Consider the following 18,693-nt stretch of genomic DNA (forward strand, 5'->3'; position numbering starts at 1 on the left):
CTCTGGCTTACTCGCCTGGGTGATTTTGAAACACTATCGCAGCTGTAGGCAGCACCGTCAAGCCAGTTGCTCCGTGTGGGTCAAGACCCGCCCAGGTCTGGGGTCTCCCAGGGCCACCACCGTGCATCAGCCCCACAGCACGTTCCACAGTGGGAGCCACACCTTCCACTCAAGCCCCCAAACCAGACGGTTCACTCCAGGCTTGCCAGCCAGAGGCCCATTTTCCTGAACGGGGCCCCAGGCGTGTTGCTTTGCTCATCAATATCTGTCTTCCTCCTACATGTATTTTTGCTTTCAGCTTTCTGTCTGATCCTTTGGCTTCAAAAATTCATCTGTGTTAAGTCAGCACAGCATGATTGGGTAAATCAAGACCTTTTCTTTTCTTTCTTTCTTTTTTTTTTTTTTTTTTGGTAAACTGCTTACTCCGCTAACAGTGATTTTTCTGAATCTCTGTATTGGCTCCCACACTTTCCCTTCTTTGTCAGGAACACTGCTGGGGCCTGAAACCATCTCGTGGGCTGATGGTGATGGTGGTCTTTCCCTCCAGCACTCGGAACTGTTGGGATGGTTCTCAGTCTCCCTTTCCAAGCTCTTGATATCCGACCATTCCAAAAAAATGAGTAGAAATCAATATGACGGCCACCGCACCTGAAAAGCTTACCCGTACTTCTTGGCTGCTGCTAAGGAACCCCCACCTCCCTGCCCCTCCCCCCACCCCCACCTGCTCCCTCCCCGCGGGCAGTGGTGTAACAGAGAGTGGGTAGCTTGTATTGCTTCCTTGGCACGCTCCCCTGTCCTGGCCACTCGCCAGCTTGCTTTGTGCCCATAGTCTCTGAACGACACGAGTGAGGTCCATTTCATTTTGGGCGGGGAGGGGGGTTTGGATATGGACCTTCTCACCAGATTGCCGCTCTACGGTTTGAGGATGAAAAGACCATCTGAAGTATGTGTAGTTGGGTGTTTTGGCATTGTGTGTTCTGTAGAATAGAGCCTTTTGGTTGGCTCTCCGGGCTGCCCTCAGGTTGGGGTTTGGGAGGCTTGATAGTGACCATCTCACTGCAGCCTGACCCCAGGGGCCCTGGGTCCTGGCCTCTGCCCCTCCGTAGGCCTTTCCTCTGCACACACACCTGGGCCACGAGCCCCGCTGGAAGGAACCCCTTGGCCCCATGTGTGCACCTCCTCCCCGGCTTGGCTGTCTCCGCAGTGCCCCGTGTCCTGTCTCCCATGCTTGGCTTGGGCTTCTCTGGGGTCACTTTTTTTTTTTTTTTAAGATTTTATTTATGTATTTGACAGAGATCAAAGTAGGCAGAGAGGCAAGCAGAGAGAGAGAGAGGAGAAAGCAGGCTCCCCGCTGAGCAGAGAGCCCGGTGTGGGGCTCGATCCCAGGACCTTGAGATCATGACCTGAGCCAAAGACAGAGGCTCAACCCACTGAGCCGCCCAGGTGCCCCTGGGGTCACTTTTTGATGTAATGATGATGACATGCTTTTTTTAAAAAAGATTTTATTTATCGGAGAGAGAGCACAAGCAGGGGGAGCCCAGTGTGGGACTCCATCTCAGGACCCTGGGATCATGACCTGAACCGAAGGCAGATGCCTAACTGACTGAGCCACCCAGGTGCCCCAATACGTGCATTTTTTAAAAAATTTTATTTATTTATTTGATAGATCACAAGTAGGCAGAGAGGCAGGCAGAGAGAGAGGAAGGAAAGCAGGCTCCCTGCTGAGCAGAGAGCCTGAGGTGGGGCTCGATCCTCAGACCCTGGGATCATGACCTGAGTCGAAGGCAGATGCTTTAACCCACTGAGCCACCCAGGCGCCCCCCAATACGTGCATTTTTAATAGAAAATATAAAGATCCTAATAGTACCTGTTAAGCTAATCAGTGTCCCAATCTATGCTAACATGTTTGTTCGTCTTTGGCATGGAACCAAAACAGACAACTCATTAGCTCAGTGACATATTTGATCATTGCTGACATATTTGATCATTGCTTATTTTCTGCAAAAATTCAACTGATAGGTAAACCTGTACATTTGAACAAAGCTCTATTAAACCTGCCTTCTTAGAAAATGATCGGGAAGATTCGGGAAGTCCCAACTGGGCGGGCAATCGGAAACTGTCATCTGTACGTACAAGGGACAGTTAGAGTTTCAGGAGGTGTTGACCCTGCATTCACCTTTGACCACAGCTTGCTTCCCTCCAGCGGTCAGTTGTAGAAACTGGATGCCCGGCCCCCCTATCAGATCGTCCTTCCTGTTAACTTACTGAGGTCATGTCCAGACATGCCCCAGGGGTGCTGCTATCATCACCAGAAAGAATCTGGCCAGAGCTGTAGCCTTGATTGAGGCTTTGTTCCACAGAAGTCACAAATCACAGGAAAACGAGATTTGGGGTTAGAAATAAGGACCCTCTAAACAGGTGTTTGCTACAAGACCAATTCTCAAAGTGACGTATAGGGAGGGCTTGACACCAGTGCAGTGCTCGGAGTCCCACTGAGGCTCCTAGATATGTGGTTTCATTTCGTTCTCAGTTCTAGAGAGTGGATTTCTGCTCCTCCCCACCTAGCAGCAAGGAAGCCCAGACTTTGAGCCGTGCCAACTTGCTGAGCGATGTGGGGCGAGTCCCTGTAGATCAGGGCTGCCAGACTCCTCAGCGTCCTGCCCTTCCTCACCACGCTTCCGTGTGTGAGCGCCCTGCTGCCTTCTCTCATCGTCTCTAGAAAGAGGGTGTGGAACGCAGCGGTGCTTCCCGACCTGGGTCCACAAGAGCTTCACGCTGTCGGAGTAGTTGGAGAAACCTGGATGGAACTAGTTTAGAAAGATGCCCAGCTCATTAAAAGGACGTGTCTGGGTGCTAATATCATCAGCTCATGGCAACACTGATCATATCCCTGATTAAAAACTCAGTTGGTTGAGCAGCTGCCTTCGGCTCAGGTCATGATCCCAGGGTCCTGGGATCGAGTCCCACATCGGGCTGCTTGCTCGGCAGGGAGCCTGCTTCTCCCTCTGCCTCTGCCTGTGCTCGCTCACTCTCTCTCCATCTCTGACAAATAAATAAAAATCTTTAAAAAAAAAAACAAAACAACTCAGATTGGTGATCTCAAATGTTTTTCTTCAGATGCTTGCTTAGTAAATGGCCTCTTGCACAATCTTGGAAACATGGTAGGGAAAATCCTAGTTCTTGCGGTCCTTAGGGATTCCAAGATGAGGAGCCTCCGAAGCCTCTCCCAGCTCTGGTCCCCGAGACCCAAGGAGAGCAGTGTTTTAGAATCACAAGTCTGGTGGGCTTTTGAGGGTCACCCAGCAACCCTGTCTCCCTAACACACAGCGACATTTACCCTCACCTTCCCGCTCCAACAGAGGGGAAGGTGCCCCCCTCAAGAGCCTAACTCTTGTTCTATGGCAGGCGCCATCGCTGTCACACTACAGACTTTCAGAGGAGTGACAGTGAGGACATTGGGAGGAACATCCTTATCCCCTAACAAAGGGTCCCTTCATCTCATCACTTATGTTAGAAGTTCCAGAAATACTAGCCATGAGCTGTTTAAACATACGGGGTCACAATTCCTTAGGTTTGTGTAACCTGCGGTAGGGCTTTTACCTGACATCATTAACTTTTTTTGCAACATGGAGGCCCTTTGAGCTCCATTTGTAGGGAAGTCAGCAGGCAGAGGAAGCCCGGGAGTTGGCTGCCCCGACTCTGGGAAGGACGATGTGGACTCATCCGCATCCTCCAGCTTCTGCCCAGTCCCCAGCCAAGCTCTGGCAGCCAGAGTCGGAGGAGAACAGCCACCGGGCCCCCTCACGGGACGTTGACGAGCGTGAAATGATTACTGGAAGCGACCTCAGAGATGACAGGACCCATTAAAAATCCCTTTGGGCCTCTGCGTCGGGAGGCCGCACCCACCTCTCTTGGACATGAAGGTGTTGGGCCACTTGGTGTAAGTGGTGTCGCCCTTCCCCGCCGGTCAGCTGCGTGTGGCCACAGCTGAAGCCGGACGTGGCTCCGCCTCCAGGCCCACCCGCAGAGGCTTTAGCCCTGAGAGACTGAGAGCAGATGAGTGAGATTTTGAAAGCAACATTCTGGAAGATTCTCCATCAAAGCACAGGAGATGATGTCAATGACAAGAAGAGAATTTGTTTTTCTTCGCACCTTTTCCAGGCCTTTTTCTTTTTGTTAAAGATTTTATTCATTTATTAGAACATGAGCAGGTAGGGGAGGACGAGCAGGGGGAGAAGCAGACTCCCTGCTGAGCAAGGAGCCCGACGTGGGGCTCGATCCCAGGACCCTGGCGACATGACCTGAGCCGAAGGCAGACGCTTAACTGACTGAGCCACCCAGGCACCAGTTGGTAAATAATAAGTGAGAACCCCACATGGCTCTGATTGGAAGTTTCAGGCCCTGTGCTGAAGGAGCGCCTCCAGGCATCACCAGGAACGGAAGCTCCCGTGGCTGATGCAGACATTTCTTGGGACGGAGTGGGGGGTGGTGAGACAATCCCCCACTATTTTACTACCACCTGCTGCCTCTGAAGGGCGGGATGGGGGGCACTGGGCAATGGGAAGGGAGACCCCATTGGCAGGTGGGAAAGAAGGCAGGTAAGTGAGCTTGGTGACCTGAAACTCCCCCGATCAGCTGCCAGGGGACGAGCTAAGGTTCCAAGTGGGATGCATGACCGAGTCGAGCTGGTCACCAGAGCTGGGCACGCACCCAGGGCCTCAGTCCCTGGAAAAATCCCTGTGGTGGCTCCACGCCTGTTTGGTGCATCCTGGGTGCTCTGTGCCACTGCCGGTGTGCTGAAGGGTTTCTGCTAAATAATTTAGGGTTGAATAATGCCTTGGTGCTGATAATAATACCTTGGCGAAGGAGGCCGCAGACGCACTGTTATCTTCTCAACTTAAAACAGTCTTTAATAGGACAATAAAATGATAGTCCTGAGGTCCTACATCTGGAAAGTGAGCGATCTGCAGGGGGCTCTAGAAATCACCTGGTCTCTGACTGCCCCTCGCTTACCTCACCTTTACAAGACAAGGAAGACAGTGAGTCTTCATAAATCCTTGTGCGCCCTAAGAACGGATACCGACTCCAGTCCCGGATGCTGAACTGCAGCCCAGGGCAGGCCGAGTCCCTGGGCCGGAGGCATTTACTTCCCCAGGGAGCTTCAGAGACTCAAGAGCCGTGCATGTGTTCTCAGTGCCTGAGTTCCTATGGCCACATCCCCACATGCTCGTGGGTTTGGGGACTGTCTTCCAGGAAATGTGTCCTCTTAGAGCTCAGATTCAGGAATCACTGTTTAAATGATACCTTCAACCATAGGGAGAAACAGGTGCTGTAACGCAGAACTGCTCTTCCCATGTTTTGGTAGAAACAAACATCAGGGATTGCCACAGACGCTCTTGCAGACCTGCTTTCTGAGCAGGTCGCGTGGGACCTCTTGGTTTTCTTCTCAAGTAGGAGAGGCCATCTGTTAGCGGCGAATGTGGCTTCTGGGACAATCAAGCCCTTTCTGGGTTGGTTCACCTCCACAGCCACTGTGCCCAGCACGGTTTGGGGCACGTCATGTGGGCTCGGAATCCGTTCCCTGGACAGGGAGTTCTGCTGAGAGGCAGACCTGGGTGTCCTCATGGACTTCCCCCCCCCCCAATCCCGCACTTGGGGACCCAAGGGACCGAGGGCTTCTAGTCTCCAGTGAGAGTTTTTCAAGTTTCCCTTCCAGCCTCTGGTCTCCAGTCTGTTTGAAATAGGTCATTTCTCCACCTAACTGGACTTGCATAGTCTTTGCATCTGGAAATCTGGTTTGGACCAGCCCTGTGGGCGCTGGCAGGGTTCTTGGAAATGTTCCAGGGGACTTGTGAAGCTTCTCTTAACAAGCAACATTGTAGGAACAATGTATGCTCTTTCCTTGCCTCGGAGCATGGCGGGGCTGCATTCTCAGAGAGGGAGCGCAGAGGGGTGGGTTCTAAATGCTGTAGCCATGTGGGAATGTTCTCCATGTCGTGCGGGAGACGCAGAGAAAAGCAACACTCAGAACAGACTGTTTGAAAACTCGGTGCATGGAGCCCAGATCTGCCCCAGCTCAGACCTCTGCCGCTCACACCTGAACTCCCTTGGACTGTCTCAGGCCCCCAGATGGCAGGAGTCCCTTTGCTGCAAGAGGCTGACGCGTGGTCTGAAAATGGCTGAGCGGAGCCTCCCCTTCCAGCCAAATCAGAAACCTCGAAGAGTTAGTGGATAAGCTCAGAGTTGAGAGTCTGGTTCCAGATCCCACCCTGCCTGGCCCAGACCTTTCCTCCCCGCCCCACAGTCACTAACTCTCCTTTTGTTTCTTTTGCAGAGTTGGATTACAGAAACTCCTATGAAATTGAATATATGGAGAAGATTGGCTCCTCCTTACCTGTAAGTCCTGCCTCAGGCCAGCAGCGGACTGGCTTCACTTCCCTGTCTTGTGAAAACGCAGGCGCCGGCCTCCTCCTGAGCTCGGGTCGCAAATCCAGGGGGGTCCTCTGTGCCCGCAGTGTCCTGGGTGCACAGTAAGGGTGAACAGGGACCACGGGCGGTTGGAGGTTTATATTCGGTCCCCTCCACGTGGCATTTTCAGGGAGCAAATGAGAATGCAGTTAGGCTTCCTGCATCATTATTTCCCTAGGTTATGGAAGAAGTAGTCGGAGATTTTCTTAAAAAAGGTGTAGCAGTGGGTTGGTAGTTTTTAAGGTGTACGATTATCTGTTTTCTTCAAATTAATTGCTTTATGTGACTGAAGAGTGGCTTTTCTGGCAAGACATCCCCCCCTCCCCGCCTTCCACTTGCCATCCCTTTCTCATTTAAGTGGCTGTGATGGGTGGTGGACCCCGGGTTTCCTGTCTGCTGCCTCTAGAGCCCAGCAGGACCTCCTGCGTCGTGCTGTTGTCCAGTGATGCCGTCAGAGGCCCGGAGGCACCAGAAGGGCTTGCTGTGACATTAGTGGCCTGGACATATCCTCGTATCTTTGTCTTTCTTTGCCTCATGTGTAGATGCTAGGCTTGCATCTCCTGACCCTTGGTCGGCAGAACATGGTGGAGCTGCTCTCCACACTGGGCCACCGTGCTCGTCCCCTCACCCCTCCGTCTGCCCGTCCCAGGCTGGGGTCTTGCCTACCCCTGTATTTATCCCCAGTGGCCCCATGGTTGGCCATCCAGAGCGCGTGGCCAGGAAACGCCGGCCCACACTGTGCAGCACCCCAGCCCCCTTACGATCCCTCTCCCCGAGACACTGTTCCCGGCAGCACACATTTCCTCTGCCCTCCACCTTCCCTCTCCGCTCCCCGGGCCACACTGGCTTCCTGCTCCCTTCTGGCTTGAGAAGAACGAAGGCTTTTCCCCGATGAGTGCCTTGTTCTGTAGAAGAGAGCTCCGGTTTTTATCTCGCTGGCGTGTTCAGGCCACCTGCAGCCGAGCTGACCTGTGCCTTTGATCCCTGCAGCAGGATGATGATGCCCCGAAGAAGCAGGCCCTGTACCTTGTGTTCGACACGTCTCAGGAGAGCCCGGTCAAGTCTCCCCCCGTCCGGACGTCAGAGTCCCCGACGCCGTGTTCAGGGTATGACTTCCAGGAGGAGAGTGTTTCGGGTCAGGCCGTCTGTCCCCAAGCCTCTGAGCCCCATGGTACTGCTTATCCTGACGTGGGTTCATTTGCATGGATGAATTCATGCAGCCCACTTCCGGGTCTCTGAGTGTCCCCACGGACACACCGGCTGGTGAGGGTGTTATCGGCTGCCCTTTGTCCTGTACACAGCTGAATGCGTGAGCCCCTCCCATCACCATCACCACCACCACCACCACCCCACCCCACCCCCGCACCTACACTATGGTCTTGTGACTTGACCCATGGGGAGGCAGCGTGCCACAGCACTCAGACCCGTAGTTCTACTCACACCCCTTACTAGCTGTGTGACCTGATGCAGGTTCCCTGAGCCCCTGTGCTGCCATCTCCTCGTGGGTAAAAGGGGGTAGTCATAAAACCGATCCTGTAGAAATTTTATGAGGATTAAATGAGGCTCTCGGTGTTCCAGGCAGCCCCCCCAACTGTGCCGTTTGGCCGGGGGTGCCTGTCCTCCAAAGCTACCAAGAGGATGTAACAGAGATGCTATAAGGAAAGCGGAGTGCCAGGGAGACGTTCGCTGTTCTCTGGCTGTGAATCAGCACTGGTTAGGGCCCTGTTCTGAGCCGGTGCGGGTGGGTGCGGGTGGGTGCAGATGGGTGCGGGTGGGGTACTGCTCTGGGGCTGGGACCCTCCCATCCCTTTCCCTGCCCCATTCTCTAGCAGAAGTGAAGGCACTTGCTTTGACTTCCCAGACAGACTCCTGAATCCACCCAGGGTATTGAGAAAGATGGTGGTGGTGTTGTCACAGCGATAGTCATGGTGATGGGGACCGTGTCAGGTGCTTCCCATGTGGGCAGTGTCTCCCTTGACCTTCACCCAGCGCGGTCTCCTGTGCTACAGAAAAGGAAACCGAGATGTGGTACACAGTCACTTCCCCCAGGTGCGCCGCCAAGGGACAGACAGTCTGCCTAACTCTGGCTTGTGCCTTTAGCTGGGAGTGTCTGTGCTCCTGACCGGCCCTGAGATGGGGCTGGGCCACCCTCTCCCTCAGGTTGTCCAGTCGACAGGCTCCCTGGCCACCCAGCACCCTCCCCAGTTTCGCTCTGGGAACGCAGCTGTGGAAGCGTGGGGTGTCGTGGGGGGGTGGTTGAGTCCGGACTCCATCCTGGTCAGTTTCAGTGGGATTTCCAACGAGACAAAGATGCTCTTTGCTTCCTCAGGTCAAGTTTTGAGGAAACCGAAGCCCTTGTAAACGCAGGGGCAAAGATCCAGCATCCTGTCCCACGAGGACTGGCACCCAACCAAGAGCCACACTTGCAGGTGCCAGAGAAATCCTCCCAGAAGGAGCTGGAGGCCATGACCTTGGGCACTGCTTCAGACGCAATTGAAATTGTAAGTGGGGTGGGAGGGGCCTGAGATCACTGCGGGTGAGGCCTGGGCCAGGTGGGTCCCGTCACCAAGGGGTCTAGTCCTTCAGAGCAACACTTACCTGGCACCTGGCGTGGGGCCCCACCCAACCCCCAGACCACAGAAGCCGGCCTCCGAGACCCTGCGCCCTAGCCGTGAGAGAAAAGCTCTTCATTCTCTGTGGTTTTGTAGTTCTTATCTCACTGCTTTATTTGCCTTCAGGGTTCTTGATTTTCCACTTTAGTCCCTTGGGGCTGGACTCTTGCTTTGGAACGGACTTCAGTTTGTACCTGCTTCTCCATACTCTAGGTCAGGGGCAGAGAATGATAGGGCAGGGGACACTCGTTTAGGGAACACTTGGTTCTCCCAGGCCTTGGTGATGGGAAATCCCTTCTGTTTGTAGACCTCTTTGTATATCCCTCCCCTTCCAACCCCTCTGGAGTCTTGCAGAGTAAACAGACTCCTTGAATATCTAAAACGGGCTATCCTTCTAGGTGAATTTTTATTTTTCTCTCTTTTACCTCCTCCCCAAGAGGGTTTGAAGCTGTTGACTTAGTTACTTTTAGTGCTACTTTTGTTGTTCTGTATTAGTTGACCATTTGTCTCGTGCTTCAGATATTTATTGAGCACCTACTGTGTGGCACCTACTGTGTGGCAGTTAGATGCTGGAAAAATATTAGTAAGCAAGAAGAAAGTAGATAGGACTCAGTCTCTCAAAAAGACACTATGGAAGGTCTCATGCATGATTCAACTTCTACAAAGTTGGCTTTTGACTTTGGAGTCTTCCCAATAGATCCAGAGATAATTTTTCATTGGAAATTGTCTTTCTATTATTTAGAAAATGACCTTTACCAAAACCTTTGACACATACTTGTAGGTGTTTTCTTGATGAGTTATATTATGTTTGGATAACCCATCAACTGCCTTGTCTCCCCCACCAAGATTTTCAAATAATTAAGTAAATGTTAACTTCCATCCCACTGGTTGGTTAGGGAGTGAGGGCGACATGGGGGGTAAGAGGGCACCTAAGGCTTGGGGGATGGGAGCGCAGGAGCCCGTCAATCTCAAGATACCATCACCAGCAGGTGGGGATTAGTCCAGATGAGAAGGAAAGTAGTGTCACCTCATTAATGCTCTTTAACGTTAAGTCAGAAATGTCCAGCAAATGGGTGCATGGTCCTTGCTTGGTATCGATGTCACTCTGTGTCTCCTCTATTTTTCCTCTGTGTCCTCTTCTGGCCTTCAGACAGCTCCTGAGGGCTCCTTTGCCTCTGCTGACGCCCTCCTCAGCAGGCTAGCTCATCCAGCCTCTCTCTGTGGTGCGCTTGACTATCTGGAACCCGACTTAGCAGAAAAGAACCCCCCAGTTTTTGCCCAGAAACTTCAGGTTTGTAGCCCATGTGTGACCTTTTGGGGAGTTTGTGAAAACCTCAGTAGAGAATGAACTCCAAGCCCCAAATGCAATGAGACAGGATCTAACAAGGGATTGCTGGAAATGTTCCAGATGAAATCTCTTCTCCCTCAAAGACTGATGTGTGATGGCTGTTCTTGATCCAAGACGCCAAAATGATATAAATTGTGTGATTACAGATGGGACAAACCATTTGTATTCCAAATGGGAAATTGGACCCAAAGAGTCATTTTTCAGTTTTGATAGCCCCCAAAGCAGTGTCTGTGATTTATTCACAGAACCAAGAGTATTAGATCACCAGCGAGCCAAGCTGTTTGTATAAATGGAAGGGGAGGCTATCTCAGACTCCCATTGAGATAACATCTGGACTCAGTCTCACATCTGGAACCAAAACAATTAGCTACTCTTTGCCTTAAACCTGACAACTTAATTTGATACCCTCTAGACTAAGAACTTCAGAGCAAACCTGGAGAGATGGTTAACAGTCATTTGAGAATATGAAACCATTCATGGAAACTGTTGACCATCTTGACATAAAACAAACAAAAAGGAAAGAAATCCAGTGAAACAGTGCAGTCAAAATTTTGATCCCGTTTTAAAAATCAGCTCATATTTGACCACATGATCCTTCCCAACAGACATTCTGAAGGGCAATTAAAAAAAAATTAAACACTTATTTCATGATCTGCTGAGGTGTTAATTGTGCAAGAAAGCCAGAGCGTGTGTTTTTCCTGAGTCCCTGTTATAATACATTCACATGGCACATTCATTTCTTGGATGTGGGGCACATTGACGTCTTGTCTTGATGCATTTCCCCTGCGATTTGCTCACCCCCCGCCCCTCGGACAGGAGGAGTTAGAGTTTGCTGTCATGCGGATAGAAGCTCTGAAGCTAGCCAGGCAGATTGCCCTGGCTTCCCGTAGCCGCCAGGACACCAAGGTACGGGTTTGCTGCTGCCGTGCACGGCCTCTTGAGAATGTGGTGTGGTCCAGAAGTTTCTTTGCTAACCGTTGGCCAAGCAGTCAATGCCGGTGTTCTACAAAGTCGTCTAAAATTTTCTAAAAAGCTAAAAGCTTAACTCTTGCTTAAGTAGACGCTGAGCCTATGTCTAAGATCTGCTTAACTTGGTAATGAAGGAACCAGCCGGGCGGTGAAGCAGGTCGAGTGGAGAAAAATGGGGAACCCAGTGTAGAGCCAGTGGAACAAAGAAGGCCAGAATCTTTTTTTTTTTTTTTAAAGATTTTATTTATTTATTTGACAGACAAATCACAAGGAAACAGAGAGGCAGGCAGAGAGAGAGAGAGAGGGGGAAGCAGGCTCCCAGCTGAGCAGAGAGCCCAATGTGGGGCTCGATGCCAGGACCCTGAGATCATGACCCGAGCTGAAGGCAGAGGCATTAACCCACTGAGCCACCCAGGCGCCCCAAGAAGGCCAGAATCTTAACTGTGACCTTACTGCAAGGTTTGCTATAAAACCAGTTAATACTGGCTAAACAAGACAGTGCAGTATACCCTTCGAAGTTTTTTTGTTTGTGTTCTGCAAAAATCATTTGCTTCTCCACTGAACAGAAATCATTTGCAGCCTTTCTGTTTTCTACAAGTTAGTATCTAACCGTACGGAGACGGGACGCTAATCAATACTAAAGAGAGAAACCGAGACCTTCCTGAGACCTCGGACAGCCCCTTAGGCCAGAGTCAGTAGAATTAGAGCAAGGCAACCCTTCCCTCTAAACGGCAGATGGTACATGTTTTAGGTTTCGTGGGCCATCTGGTCTGTGCCACGGCTGCTCCCCTCTACTGTCACAGCTCAAAAGGCGCCACAGACAATGTGTAGATGAACGGGGTGGCGACGTTCCAGTCAAACCCTCTTTACCAAAGAGGGTGTTGGGCCATTTGGCCCGCACACCATCGTTGGCCAAGCCCTGCTCTAGAGTGAGATACTGACAGCGCATGCAGAAATTTCTTTGCCTGGCTTCCAAGTTTGGAGTAATTTTTCTTAACAATTTGAACGAGTTGCTGAAGGCGTGCAAAACTGTGGTCCTCTGAGGTTCAGGCCACTTCATTCCCACCTGATGCCGCACGTGTTGGGTAGCCTGGCGTGCTCTGTGGCCTTGACCGTGTTGGTGAACCTCTCTGGGCCTCCGTTTTTCCAGCTGTGAGATGGGGCTACTAACTGTGCATTTGCAGATTGCTGTAAGGGCTGCAGATGATGTGTGGAAAACAGGCACCGTGGCGGGCACACAGTAGGTGCGCAGTAACTGACAGCTGCCCTTGATAACTGACCTTCACTTTTGCCTCTGTTGTCTGACTGGACACTCATAGCATCTCTGCCATAGGAGGGGTCCAGGTCCCATTTTATAGATGGGGAAGTGGAGTCATGGAATGGGGTCCAAGGCCCAGCAGTGATTCACTGACCCGGCGGGAACAGACTCCGGCTTCCAGATGGGAACCCCTTGCCTATCCCATCTCAAGGAACAGCTCACTTGGTCCAGGATCAGGAGCTTATGGGCTGCTCCTGCCCTCAAGGCCTCCCACATGTGGTTCCCCTGGGAACTGTCCACAAGGTGGGGGGCTCCCTCTCAGAGACATCTCTCAGTGAAAGAAGGTAGTCCCGCTGTGGGTGTCCAGACTGGGAATACTGGGACCCAGCACAGGGACGAGAATGTTCATACACGTTGCTGGCACTCCCGTTCTCGTCGTCAGCCCTTGAGGTTGGGTTTAGTGCCCATGAGTAAGATTTTTAGAAAGCATCAAGCAGTGAGGATTCGTTTCCCCATTAGATTTATTTCTTGATATCTTAGGGGAAATGGCTTAAGGACAGAACATATGGCTTCAGATCTGACCTCCATAACTACAGTATATTCCTGTCCAGAGGGTTGAGGCAGGATTGAGCTTGTTCTAGTAAGAGTTCAGATGGAGCGAGGAATGTTCTCGAGTGCCTGGTGCCCCCTGGCCTTCTTCCTTTGGGGATGCATCAGCGATGACGGTCGGCAAATACTGCCCGCCATTGACGTCTGTCAACGACAGCCTGTTCTCTGACCCCCTTTCCTGCTTATGATGTAGAAAACATTGTCACGTGAATCCACTTCGTATCGGTTGGAGGGACGGGCCCCAGCTACCTCCTTATGTATCTCAGAAGGATCTGCTGAAAGAAATGCTGGTGGGGGTGAGCTGTCTGGGAGTGTGGGGAGCCTTTGTCTCGGCCACGGTAGCTGGTACCACGTTTCAGGTTCCTGTGGTTTCTTGCTCACGTAGACGCTTGATTGCCCCTCGCTGCCTCGGAAATCGCTGATGGAGAGAAACAGCAGCTGTGTATCCAATTTGCTCTTTTTTCTGCCCATAAATTTCGGCTGCAGGTGACATAGCCCAGTCTTCTTGGCAGCGTGGTCTCAGACTGTTGCTAACACAAAAACGAAATCACTTGGAATGAAAAGAAATCACTCGGAGGGCTCAGAGCGGCATGAAATGTGGTGGCCGCGACTCCTGGTTGCTCACATGGGCCGCTTCCCTGTAGACGGAGCTGACCTTGAGCTGACCTTCCGAGGACCCAGTGGGGGTTTCCTGCCGCGTTAGTCAGAAAATGTCAGAGAGGAGGAAGGCTCCGTGGGGCTGGAGTGTTGGGCTGGGGCGCGTCTGGCTCAAGTGAATTCGGATTCACTTGCATTCCCGGGGTTCATCGGACCGGGGTGGCCGGCTGTGGTACAGCAGCCCCGAGTGTGACCAGGATGGGTAGACGGTCGGTGTCCCGACTGTGTGGCTTTGCGAGGGGCATGTGGCCTGTGGGGGATGGATTTCATTCAGGTATATGACAGATACTGGTGGTGATCCCTAAAGCCACTGACCTTTCTGGAGTAGGGGGCCCAGGGATGTGTGTGGGTCCGGTAGGAACCAGGGTCATACAGACAGCGAGCTGCCGGACCGGAGGAAGTCCCAGAAGCGGGCCCCTCCGGGAGGGGAAGGGTGCTGATCTTTCTCCTCCAGGAGTCCTGGCCCATAAAGGCAGACCTGAATTTTCCGGGGGCAGGGAAGGAGTTAGGTCTGGGACAACCTGAACTGGTGACTGGCCTGATAGCAGGGCTCCGTCTCTAGTGCTGTGTCCAGAAACCACCCAGCACCCCCGGCGTTTCACAACGGGATGCCTAAAAGCTGCAGGAAGTCTGGAGAGCAGGGGCAGAGGCCTGCCCCCTGGGTTTCAGCAACTGTTTGCCAGTTTGGGGAATTGGCCGTCAGACAGAGCCTGTGTTGAGAAGGATTGAGGCCAGGTCTTGACTCAGTGGGAAGGAGTGACCAGTCGGTGGCTGGTGGTGCCTCCTGTGGGTGTGACTGGGGCACATACTGAGTGTCCTCTTGCTCGTCATCCTGAGCTGCTGTCCAATTTGGATGCGCAGCTCCCCAGGGAGAGGGCCCTCTCCTGCCCCACCTGGCGTCATGTAGCCTGGACGCCCTCCTACTCCACCCAAGGGCCCAGCCTGGTCCACTCTCCATGACTTGGCCCAGCTTACCATGGTCTCCTGGCCTTATCTAGATTCCTGGTCCACACTGCGTACACACCTGCCATGGTCACGGCCGGCCAGCCCACTCCCAGAGACTGGAACCCCGCCGTGGTTCCAGTGTCAGCTTCCCCTGAGGCCTAGCGACAGGGAACTGGCCACGAGGAGGACGTGAGCCTGGGTGAGTGGCAGGACTGCAAGGCCAGAAGGGCCCCCAGGCAGGCCGTCTGCAGGTCTGAGGGTGACGGCACCCTGGGGGTCCCCGGAGGTGGACTCCCGGAGGTGCCCGGTCCCCGGAGATGCGAGTCAATGGATTGTGGGGCTGGAAGCGGGTTCCAAAAGCTCATGCTCTTTCTGAGCGGTGGCTATTTCACATTTTAATTTGTGATTCTCTTGGCTTTTGGGCTCCCCTGGGGCAGCCAGTGGAGCATTCTGCTAGAGAAACAGCTTAATCTAAGCCTGATGTTAACATATCAGCGAGAAACAAGCCTATCTCCCTTAGAAATGATTCTTGGTTGTCAGAGGAAACCAGGGTGTGTACTTTGAATTTCATTAACACGCAGATATTCCAGGCAGTAATTCAAATGGATTCTGAAGTCATCTGTTCCTTTATTGAAAACACCAGGTGGCCGGGTGAAAGGTGGTCCTGAGTCACTGTATGTGGTGGTTAACCATTGTGTTTACTTAGAAAGCTCATTAATGCATTCAGTTTTCATTCCCTTCCTTGTTGTACAAAGGACTTAGGCAGCTTGAAGATCACCAGTTCCTGCCCTGGTCGGATTTCATTTCTGCCCAGCGTGATGAAGTCAGGTTTACAACATTTCCCCTCGCCCTTCAGAGCTGGCTTGTTTGGAGTCAGAATTGAATCTCATTCTGGGAAACCTTTTGGTCAAATCCCTTAAATCCTCCATTTTTTTTCATTTTCCAAAGGCCCACGAAGTGCTGGGTGCTGGTGGGTGTTCTTTCCATTCTGATATTTTACTCTAATTTTTTTCAAAGGACACATTATTTTACTTAAAAAGTAACATGAATAGTTTTTTTTTTTTTCTTCCCAGAATCTTGTGTTTATGAATTTCCTCCATAAATACAAGTAGAGTCTTATTGTCTGGGTATGACTTCTTTTTTCCTTCCTTTTTTTCTTTTTTTAACATTTAGTTATTTATTTGAGAGAGACAGTGGGAGCGGGGGTGGGGGCAGAGGGGGAGGGAGAGAGCCTCCCAAGCCGACCCCCTGCTGAGCACAGAACCTAGGAAGGCAGGGCTTGATCTCATGATCCTGAGGTCCTGACCTGAGTGGAAAACAAGACCTCTGGGTATAATTTTCTGTTTACTTCCTGAAAAGTTTCCCATATGACAAGTAGAGGCCTGAAAACATTTCAAACAGCAGAGATGAACCCAAGCACAAGGAAGCCTCTGCACCTGTGGTCTGAGGTCGTCCTTTCTTCTGAGGTCAGCCTGCCTGCCCCTGGGCCTTGGTCAAATGTCCTATAATGGGGGCTTCTTTAGGACCTGAGGATGGAAAGATCATGGCGTCCCGTTGGCCCGGAGAGCACATCTCCAGGGTCTGGGAGAACAGGGGTGCCTATGCTCCCTCCCCTCTCTGACCGGAGTAATCATTAGGGTCTTCCTGCACAGGGAGAATACGGACACCCCCACCCCCAGAGCCAGGGAAATCCAGGCCCCTTTTTAGGACAGCCCCACACCACGTCCTTCACTGTGCATGTGTACAGCTAACTGGGCCTAACCTGTCCTCTGCAGTTCTATCCGTTACATTTCTGCCTGAGTTTTCTAAGTTGTTTCAAGTTCGTTTTCTCTGTAATTGGGTGGGTGGGGGGGCTGCCTATTCTTGCAATGACAGAGAGAGTGCCTTCAGGGGCGCCTCCTCCCCCCTCATTGTTGGGTCTTTAATCGCGTCTGCTTCCACTCCCGGGCCTCACGGTTCTTGCTGCAGACCCCTCTCCGCCACCTGTTGCTGTGCTCCCCGCTCACGTCTCTTCCACTGTCGCTGGGAGCTGCAGTCACACTCTGACGGGCAGACCGCCAGGCCTCCACACCGAACTGGACTCTAGTAGTTTACCCTGGCATCCGTGCCGGCCACCAGGAGGTTAATGCATAGGACTGAGAGTCTGCTAGGCTGAGAGTGTCTTGCAGGCTTGGATCACCGGCCACCCCCCCGCCCCTCTGTGCTGGTCCATGATGCTCAACATGGCCTTCCAGGTGTGCTGGAGACGGCTCGAGCTTGCTGTGCAGCGGGAGGGAGAGTAACCGCGGCCCTCTCCTCCCTTGTCCCCTCCCTCCCAAGAGGCTCGTGGCTGCCCTGGACAGTCAGACCAGTGTCAGTCGTGTGGGGGTGGGGAATCCCACCAGGTGTTGAGGGTCTCACCAGCAAATGTGGATACTGTCATTGACCCAGATTTCAGTGTTGCCGTTGTCACAGCAGACTTAAGGCAACATAGCTGCAAAGTAACTCTTCCCTTGAGGCATCCAGAAACTAGCTTTGGAAGGTGACGCCGGTTGATCGGTATGGTGGACGTTAAGCTCTGTGCCAGGCTATCCTTTCAGAGGGAGCTCAACCCATGCCCCCCACGCCCCCCACACTGAAATGCGGACAGTCTTACAAAAATGATCAGATCTGCAGTTCTTCAAAACTAGGCAAATGTAGATGAGAGTTCACCCTCAGGCTTTTATTTTGCAAGTGGGGCCTGCTGGAAAATGGCCTTGGTTCTTAAGCTTTGTGCCTGAATGCCTCTGCGGGTGATAGATGGCTGTGATAAGCAGGCAGCAGACATGCCGGACTCCCAGAGTGGGGAGCTGCGAGGCCCCTGCCATCAGCTCCTTTGTCTGCCCGGTGCAGGTGCCAAATGATCGATTTCCATAGATCGGATCTGGCCTTTCCCCACTCATCAGTCCAAGCATTTTCTCATACTTTGGATGTTCTTTGTTTCAAAACCATACAACTGACCCATTCACGCGGGGATGAATGCAAATCCTCTTTGTCATAGGAGCGATATTAACTTTTTTTTTTTTTTTTTTAATTAAAAATCATTCCACAGAGAGAAGCTGCTCACCCAACAGATGTCTCCATCTCCAAAACAGCCTTGTACTCCCGCATCGGGACCAGTGAGGTGGAGAAGCCCGCAGGCCTTCTGTTCCAGCAGCCCGACCTGGACTCCGCACTCCGGATTGCTCGAGCGGAGGTACTGTGCCACGGGTATGGCTTGGGGGAGGCTGGCTTTGGTTGCCCTGGGAAAGCTCTGGTTTCTGCCACATGTAAATGAATATATATATATATATATATATACACATATATATATCTGTATGCATATATGTACCCACAGTCCACAAGGCCAGCATCTTTGGACACAGTCTTTCTCCTGCAACCACTATGGGCAGAGGCGTCTTTAGCAAACTGTCTTTGATCTTCCTAGACACCATTGTTTAACTTGCCTCTGTGGCCTTGTTTGACGTGCCTCTGTGGCCTTGTTTGATCTATAACAGAAAGCACATGCCTGTAGCTGCTCCCCGGTGGGGCATTCTGAGAGTCTGATATCTGCTTGATTTCTGTCTCATGCTCTGGGAAATTCTCTCAATACAATTATTGTTTGGTGTAGGAAGTTTTAATTCAATGTCTCCTTATCTTGGGTCCATGAATTGCTCAGATCTGAATTCACACTTCTGGGGCTCACCTCTCTCTTCTCCCTGATGCCAGATCATAACCAAGGAGAGAGAGGTCTCCGAGTGGAAGGACAAATACGAAGAAAGCAGGCGGGAAGTGATGGAAATGAGGTGAGACGCGATGCTTCCTGGTAC

At 52.0% G+C, this 18,693-nt stretch overlaps 1 protein-coding gene across 14 annotated transcripts in view; it reads left to right on the forward strand.

The window, feature by feature from the left end:
* The window catches only part of TACC2 (transforming acidic coiled-coil containing protein 2), a 202,654-nt gene that overhangs the window by 169,451 nt on the left and 14,510 nt on the right, over window positions 1-18,693 (forward strand). For 7 of the 14 annotated variants that reach the window (XM_082722662.1, XM_082722668.1, XM_082722669.1 and 4 more), the window contains 7 exons: window positions 6,335-6,396; window positions 7,459-7,574; window positions 8,798-8,969; window positions 10,231-10,371; window positions 11,245-11,334; window positions 17,937-18,080; window positions 18,593-18,669. In XM_082722662.1, coding sequence (XP_082578788.1) covers window positions 6,335-6,396; window positions 7,459-7,574; window positions 8,798-8,969; window positions 10,231-10,371; window positions 11,245-11,334; window positions 17,937-18,080; window positions 18,593-18,669 — 802 coding nt within the window. The remainder of the gene's footprint in view (window positions 1-6,334; window positions 6,397-7,458; window positions 7,575-8,797; window positions 8,970-10,230; window positions 10,372-11,244; window positions 11,335-17,936; window positions 18,081-18,592; window positions 18,670-18,693) is intronic. The other 7 variants (XM_082722663.1, XM_082722674.1, XM_082722675.1 and 4 more) reach the window with 2 other exon arrangements.

This window comes from Mustela nivalis, assembly GCF_964662115.1.
Source record: "Mustela nivalis genome assembly, chromosome: 2".
NCBI classification, from domain to species: Eukaryota; Metazoa; Chordata; class Mammalia; order Carnivora; family Mustelidae; genus Mustela; species Mustela nivalis.